The 8,628-nt window shown below is 34.8% G+C and overlaps 1 protein-coding gene across 1 annotated transcript in view; it reads left to right on the forward strand.

Annotated features, from left to right (window-relative positions):
* The window catches only part of LOC119426282 (secretory carrier-associated membrane protein 5-like), a 21,428-nt gene extending 13,845 nt beyond the window's left edge, over positions 1-7,583 (forward strand). Inside the window, exons 3-7 of the mRNA XM_037693842.1 lie at positions 36-160; positions 2,354-2,510; positions 3,009-3,110; positions 5,223-5,340; positions 7,279-7,583. Of these exons, the coding sequence (XP_037549770.1) occupies positions 36-160; positions 2,354-2,510; positions 3,009-3,110; positions 5,223-5,340; positions 7,279-7,455 (679 nt within the window). The 3' untranslated portion in view covers positions 7,456-7,583. The remainder of the gene's footprint in view (positions 1-35; positions 161-2,353; positions 2,511-3,008; positions 3,111-5,222; positions 5,341-7,278) is intronic.
* The last annotated feature ends 1,045 nt before the right edge of the window (positions 7,584-8,628 follow it).

Genomic DNA, 8,628 nt, shown 5'->3' on the forward strand with positions numbered 1-8,628 from the left:
AGTAGACATTTATAACTAACCTTTTATTGTGTTGTTTCAGAGCCAAATTTCCCTCCACTGCCTGGATTTATTCCTCTCAAGCCGTGTTTCTATCAAGACTTTGAGGAGATCCCTGATCAGCACCGTAGCATGTGCAAGAAAATGTACCACCTGTGGATATGTGAGTAGCTATAAGCAGTGATGGATGGATTGAACAGTGGTGTTGCCTCAATATATGCTGGGGTTAGCTTGCAAAAAAAACCAAAAAAACTTTTCCTACTGTTAGTTGATCAAATTTTAATACTGGAATTATGACTTATGTTTGTGACAGAGCACCCTTCTGGATGATCTCTTCCTGACTGTGAGACACAGAGAGGAAAGAAAAGATCAAATAAAAGTAATGCAGTGTTGACATAATGATTCAATTCAGTTCAATTTATTTATATAGCGCCAAGTCACAACAGAAGTTATCTCAGGGAACTGGGCAGAAACATTCATAATTCATATACATAAAAAGTGAGTTAACTCTATTTATCTGAGGGACAGACTGCTTTAAGTTTAACTTCATTGGGTTTGAGAGAAACAGGAAGGAGGAATAGATGCACAATGGCAGGTCCAGAATCACATGTTAAGATATAAATAGTATCAAATGAAAACTATTCAATTTGAAAAATTAATTTTAAGAAATGTGGTCAATTTGTCCTCCAGTAGTTTAAGCCTATGGCAGCATAACAAGCCAACCCTAACTATAGGATTTATCAAAAAGGAAAGTCTTAAGTCCAGTCTTAAAAATGGACAATGTGTCAGCCTCATGGACAGAAACTGAAAGTTGGTTCCCCAAGAGAGGAGCCTGATAACTGAAAGATCTTCCTCCCATTCTGCTTTAGGAAACTCTAGGAACCACAAGTAAGCCTGAAGTCTGAGAGCAAAGTGCTCTGTTAGGAAAAAAGGAACAATAAGATCTGTGATGTAAGATGGAGCCAGGTTGATGAGGGCTTGTAGGTTAGAAGTAAGACTTTGAATTATATTCTGGATTTGACAGGGAGCCAACGGAGAGAAGTTAAAACTGGAGAGATATGATATCGCCCACTAACTCCAGTGAATACTCTGGCAGAAGCATTTTGGATTAACTGAAGAATTTTTAAAGAAGTATTTGGACACCCAGATAATAAACCATTGCAATAGTCCAGTCTAGACGTGACAAATGCATGAACCAGTTTTTCTGCATCATTTTTAAATGTTTCTAATTTTAGTGATATTATGCAGGTGGAAGAAGATGCTTCTAGTAACGTTTTTAATGTGGGGGATAAAAGACAGTCCTGATGATGATCTAATAATTTACCACATGGGAACAAGTCAGTGAATGGGTACAGCGTGATATGAAATTATAAAACATGATTGGAGCTTAAAAGTAGATGCAGAGAGGTGAATTATTTTCATTAATGCTTCACTCAGATCTAAAAAAAAGTTAAGTCTGTTCCTCTGGACATTCAAAAAAACAAAACAAACAAACAAAAAAAGTAGAAATGTTTCGTCTTTCATCGACAAAACGTTTCTACACTTTTTTTGTTGATGTTTTTTTTATTTTTTTTATTTTTATTTTTTTTAATGTCCAGAGGAACAGACTTAACTTTTTTTCCTATTATTGAGCATGCATCAGGATGCTTTCACTCAAAGTTTTGTAAACACTTTATTTCTATATCAAAGATGTTTCCTCTTCAGAATAAAACAGGATATTTGTGCACCTCTGTCTAAATATTCATTAATGAATGAAACCTTTTTATATTTCCTTTTTTTTTAGCCCAAATGCAAAAAAAATAAAATATAATAATGCTTAAATTTATTGTCCATTCAATTTTTGTGCAACTTCTTGCTTTTTACTCATTCGCTACTGTGTCTCAATGTGATGTACTTTTTGTTTTCTGCACTCCAGAATTTTATTTTATAAAATGTTTACTGTTTGTGCATTTCTTTTATATTCATTTATGGAAAATCATTTGAAGTCAGCAGCATGCAGTGTTTTACTGATATTTCCCTACATTTTAGTTCTTTTCAATTTAATAACTTGTGACTGAAACATTCAGTTTTCTCTGTAAACCAACAGTTTAAACCGAGAAGCCGTCCTTGATAGAACAAAAGGAAAAGCAAGCGCTCCACATGAAAGCTAAATGTGTGAGCGCAAAGTGTTTCAGCTGAAGGAATAAAAGTAAATCATCTTGTGAAACATGATAATATAGTAGAGCCTTTTCTCACATCAGAGCCCCCTCTCTTTCATGGTCCTTCCTTTCCCTTTGCTCGAGCTCACATTCCATTCGTTTTGTTTGTTTACTTGTTTTCTGACTTTCACTGAAGTTTGTTTGTGCCGCTGTTGCAGTGAACAGTGTCACACTTGCAGTAAATCTCATTGGCTGCTTTGCCTGGATGTTTGGGGGCGGTGGAGTGACCAACTTCGGACTAGCCATCATCTGGCTCCTAATGTTCACTCCTTGCTCCTACGTGTGCTGGTTTAGACCCATCTACAAGGCCTTCAAGTAAGATTGACATCTTTTAAACAATTATCTTCTAACAAGTTACTAAGTTTTTGTTATGTTTGGAGATTGTTGTTTTAAAGAATTATAAATGACATATTTACAGCTTTGTCATGTTATAACTTGTTAGAATAACAGATGTTTTCCTACTTCATTTATTTGAAAAAGGCAAAAAAAGACAAACTTTATATTTTGGCATTAAACTTCTCAGTGTGCCCTTTTATTACTGCCACACTCGCTGATTGTCTAAATGATTTACAAAATTTTAAGCTCTCCTACTCAAAACAGTAGTTCCAATGATTTTTTTTTTTATTATTTTTTGCTTTAGCACAGAATAAACTTGTAATAAAATAATAAAGCTGTTGAAAGTTAATGCAAACCTACAACAGATCCATTTCACAAAGTAAACAGTTTTACAAAAGGCTTGCTACACAACTTCACAGATATGCCAGATGCTTATTGCCTTTTGCATGTGTGTTTGTGTGTGTGTGTGTGTTTTAGGACTGACAGCTCTTTCAACTTCATGATGTTCTTCTTTGTGTTCATGGCACAAGTTGGAATCAGCATCATCCAGAGCATTGGCATCCCTGGATGGGGAGTATGGTGAGAGTCACAGAGAAGCTTTCATTTAATTCACACTAACGTGTTCAACATAAACCTTTTTGGACATTATTGGAAATCTGTCATTGAACAACCCCCCCCCCCCCCCCCCTTTTCCTATTTTTTATTTTTATTTTTTATTTTACAAATAGTTGTTATCCTATTTTGGAAACATCCAGATATTGTTTTAAAATATTCTAAAGACTAAAGAACGTTCTCAATTTCAGAATTGTTCTTTGCGAAATGGTAATCTCAGTGTCATTGTTTGCAGAAGGAAGTGAACAGAAACAACTTACACGTTGGTAAAAAAATATGTAAAAAAAACATAAATAAACACGGACTAAATACACTCAGGAAGCTGTTACAAATAGGAAACAGGTGTGTGGAGGAGAGAATGAGACTGTAATTGACCGAATCCAAAACAGCTGTAGAGACAGAAAAAAGACATTGATGCAAACAGCGGATACCAGAAGGTAAAATTCATATATGAAAACAAGGAAAATCACAATTCTTCATTATTTCTTTATTACTCTATACATCATGACAACATTGAGCATATGACAGTAATAAAACATGAAATACCTTTTTATATTTAAAGGTCAAAGATCAGTTCCTCTATTACTGCTGTTATTCAGAGCTTTAAACAGAACAATCTGATCAATGAGACAAATCATGTGATAGTCAGGGATGCTTTGCACACAACTGTATTTAGGATTTTCCTGAAAACGAGACCATGAACTCCTCCTAACTTCCCTTAAAATGAACGTTTACAAAGATTTATCTCCTCAAACAATCCTTTTATTTCCAACATTTTCCTTTTAAACTGATGTTGTTGTTTTTTTTTTCTCTGTTGGCTGCTGTACTGGGAAATTCCTTTGTAAAATGTTTGGTATTATTTATGAAGCTCAGATATTTTTTATTATTATTATTTATTTAGGGCTGGAATACTTTACAACATCACTCCAGATACACACACACACACAAAGTGTTTTGAAACTGTAAACACAACCAGCCTGTTTGCTAGCCAGGTAATTAAAGACCCAAACTGAACAAAATACGTATCGTGAAGTTTTTCACATATGAATTTGAAAACATTTATAACTCAATATTAACTGCATACGACCAGTGGGAATTAAACATTCTGGTTCAGTCTTTTAGTACGGCTGTCATTTAAATGAAAGAAAACAGGTCATAAAACTTTTTCTTTTCTGGGCTTGACATCAAAAATCTGTGTTCAAAGTTACCAACAATGAAAAATATTGGGAAATAACCACAACTTTGGCAATTTATCTGCAAGTCCTCTGTATATAAATCACTTTTATGTGTTTTAGTGTGAGCTCTCAAACTAAACACAATCTGCTCTCATGTATGGTGCTAAGAAAAGCCAGACATTCTGCAGTGGGGCTGAGCAGAAGGCACTGAGACCTTCTCATCAAAGCAGGTGTAGAAAGAGAAAAGACGTGAAAGCTGCAGAAACCTGTTGGAGTTGTCTCAAATAAAGCATGCATTTTTATAAGGATGTCAACTGTGTCAACTTGTTATAAAGCAATAAAATATATTATGCCTCTTTTACTACATTTATCTACCCACACATGGACTAATGTTTCAGCCATCGCTGGTCCAAAAACTACGATTACACCTGAAAAAAATCACATTTGCTTTGGGTGGATATTGTAATATTTTTAACTCAACCACATTCTCACCTCAGTCCAGATTAAATGCAATTTTCCCTCTTTTGCAGCTACTTTCATTAAAATGCCAGTGAAGGACCATCAGATAGTGTCCCTTCATATAAATTTTACGATATTCCTGTTATTGGATTTTGTGAAGGCTAATAAAATAATTGTGAAAATGTCGCCTGGCTCCAGCTGATGATCAGAAATTAATATTATTACAGCCTCCATATAGTTGGTAAATGTCACTGTGTGCAGCTCGGTGTTCCAATATATACAACCTTAACATTTTATAACACAGAGCTTAAATCTACTGATTTACTATCATCCAGATGTTAAGTTAGTGCCGTGTGGATGGTGACCCCAGTAACCAGGAACAGATGAGCTCATCTTCTGTGCTCAGGCTCTGACATTTGTTGACATTCATATATTTGTCTTTCAGTGGTTGGTTGGCCACCATCTCCTTCTTCAGCTATAACATTTTGATTGCTATAATCATGCTGGTCCCTACAATCATGTTCACTGCTGTGGCCTCGCTGTCCTTCATAGCACTCACTAAGGTAAAGAAAGTTTATAACTACTTCAAATAAAGGTCTTCATCTAAAATAAAATCTCACCAAAGTGTGTTTAGAAACATCATTCAAATAATCCAACTGAAATGATTCTCTGTTATCATAGTCTTTTGTTACAAAAAGCTAAATTTAATCAAATAACGTGTGATCCATTTTTCTTCCATATTTTTGCATCTTTCTCGTTCCACATTTTTTGTGCTATTTTAACAAATCTTATATCAAAACATTCAGCTCGTTCAGAAGAAAGGTGCTATGACTTTTAGTATTAGTGCAACTTTAGTTTTTGAAATATTTAGCCTTTTCTGCCACTTTTTCCTCATAGAAAATGAACTGAGCTCATTTTACATCCTTCACATCTTTTAGATCTGTTTACAGCCTTTTACTGCTCCTTTCACATTTTGTTCTGGTTCAGCTTTTTTCAGCTTCCTTGTGCAAATTTAAATATTTTTTTAGCTACTTTCACCTGTTTTTTTCCAGCTTTGTGTGACCCCTTTACAAATTATTTATGCTAATTACATCATTTTTGTGCTTCTTGGAATTTATTTCTGCCAATTTTAGCCCAGTATTCTCCTTTCAACTTATTTATGCAGTTCTCCACCTTTTCTGCTATTTCAGCTTTTATTTTAGCTGTTTTTATGCTCATTTGAGCTTTTTTGGCTAATTCCACATTAATTGCACTCATTTCAACTTTTTTCAGCCTAATTCAGCAAAAATGTGCTCACTCCACTTCCTTCTGGTAATTTAAGCTTCTTTTTGCTTTTTTTTTTTTAGCTACTTTTCAGCTGTTTTTGTTACAAATTTATGCCTTTTTCAGATAATTTCCGCTTTTATGTGCTCATTTCTTCTTCTTTCAGCCTCATTTCAATCCCATACACTTTCTGGTTTCTTCTGCTAGTTTAAGCTTCTTCTACTTTTTCAGCTACCTTTTTATCATCTTTAGCTAATTTCAGCTGTTTTCAGATAAATTCAAGTGTTTTGTGGTAATATCTCCTAGTTTCAGCCTAATTAACTTTTCTGTGTTAATTTAAGGTAGTTATGCTCCTTGCAAGTTATTTCTGCTAATTTCAGCTTGTTCTGCCATTTCAGCTACACTTTAGTCGATTGTATGCTAATTTAATATTTTACTGATAATTCCATATTTTTTTATGGTTCATTTCAGCTCTTCCTTCTATAGTTTAAGCTTCTTTATGCCTTTTTAATTACTTTTCAGCTACTTTTTTGCTAATTTCAGCTTTTTTTAAACAAATTTTCTAATTTTTATGCAAATTTCTGCTTACTCACACTTGATTCAGCAAATATGTGTCCTTTCTGCTTTCTATTAACTTAGATTGTTCTTCCATTTCAGCTACATTTCAGCATGTTTTTAGCTAATTTCAGCTGTTTTCAGCAAAATTATTCTGCAATAAACATTCACACTACATATTTGCAGGAAATGCAGTTTCTCTAGTTGCTTGTGTTTCTTTGTGTACACACTGTATGCTTGTATTTCTGTTAGCAAAATATTTCATGAACCAGTGGACATATTTTAATGAAACTCTTAAAAAACGTGTTCACTTTATGCAAATCTGTAACTGATCAACTTTGGAAGTTAACCTGATTCAAGATGGCCACCACAGCTAATCAACTTTAGCAAACATGAAGAACCGATAACTCTGTCAGTTTCACATATATTGATCTCTGGGTGGTGCTCATGCAAAATCTTTGTTGATAACTTTGTCAAATCTCAACTCCTTCAACAAAACAACAGAAGCTAGTTGTTGTTTTAGCCTTGCGCCTCTAAAATGACACAATTATTCAAAGAAAACAAAACTGAACTAATGATCATAAACAAAAGAACCCATGCAGGAAATACCTAAAGTAATACAACTATTTATTTCTCTCATAGAACAGTGCTGACATTCCTTTGTGGTCTCACGTTGCCTACAGATCCATAATTTCTACCGAGGTACTGGTGCCAGCTTCTCCAAAGCTCAGGAGGAATGGTCCACAGGAGCCTGGAAAAACCCCCATGTCCAGGCAGCAGCCCAGCAGGCCGCCATGGGTGCAGCTACCGGAGCCGTGCAAGAGCAGTTCTCCAGCCCACATTACGACAACCAGATGTAGCATCATGCAGAGGTGTCGCTGATGTAAGGCCAACACTGGAGCATGAAAGGTCCAAATCATCTCGCATCAAAGGTGATTCATAAAACCAAAGAGAAGCCTTCAGTGCTTCAATTGTCAGGCAACAAAACAGGGCTGTTAGATCATTTCATGAATATATATTGACTTTTTTTTCAGTCTGAAAAACATATAGTTTTAATAGGTGTTTCTGTAGGGGCTCTGTTTATTTATTTACCTGCAGGTCTGGAGCAGGGCTAGTCAACAAAATTGCTCAGGGGGCCACAGTTGGAAGCCAAGAGCTCAGGGGCCAGACATCCAGCAGTTGATGTCATTAATTAAGTTTTTGTTTTATGGTTTAAAATCTAGTTTTATTTCAAAATTAACCCATTGGTGGGCCGAACTGAGTTCACCAGTGGGCCTGGTTTGGCCCCCGGGCCACCGGTTGAATAACCCTGATCTAGAAGAGTGTGTAAATGAAACTAAAAAGACTTCAGGCTCCTTTTTCAAAGCTTCTTGTAATGATAGTTAAAATGTTTAATCTCAATTTATTTATTGATATTATGTTTAAATAGTACCAAAAACTGGTGCAGTTTTGATTTTACTTTTTTAATCTGTTTTGAAATTAAAAAAATAATAATTCTGTGAAACTTTTGAAGGATACTTAGACTGGAGAACATTTTTAATACATATATATGCAAACATAAGAGATTGTACTGGGATGTAAACTGAGATCTTTATTACAACAATGGAAACAATGAACATAGATTTTTTTTTTTTTAAGTGGATGCAGTGAGAGACAAACTCTTGGAGCTGCCTCTGGTCTAATTTTGATATTTGCTGTCTTTACTACACAAGCTGAAAAATAAAACTTGGATCACAAACCTATTTAACAAACTTGTCATTTATAGCTAGTCTCACTTTTGTTTAAAAATGGGAAGGTTTTATGCTTTTTGTCCACTTGGCCTGGTCTGTGTGTGAGATTTACAGAAATGAACCTTTTGCTGTGTGTCAGTTTGACCACAAAGAGGCGCTGATGGATCTTGGATGTAATAAATTAATAAAAGCTTCATTTTAATACACTGTATTCTCTACTTTATTTTCCCAGTTAATACAATCTTCATTTATTTTGCATTATGTACAAATACCCACCCACACAGTTTTATTGATGAAAAAGTA

This window comes from Nematolebias whitei, chromosome 2 (genome assembly GCF_014905685.2).
Source record: "Nematolebias whitei isolate Nwh7 chromosome 2, NemWhi1, whole genome shotgun sequence".
NCBI classification, from domain to species: Eukaryota; Metazoa; Chordata; class Actinopteri; order Cyprinodontiformes; family Rivulidae; genus Nematolebias; species Nematolebias whitei.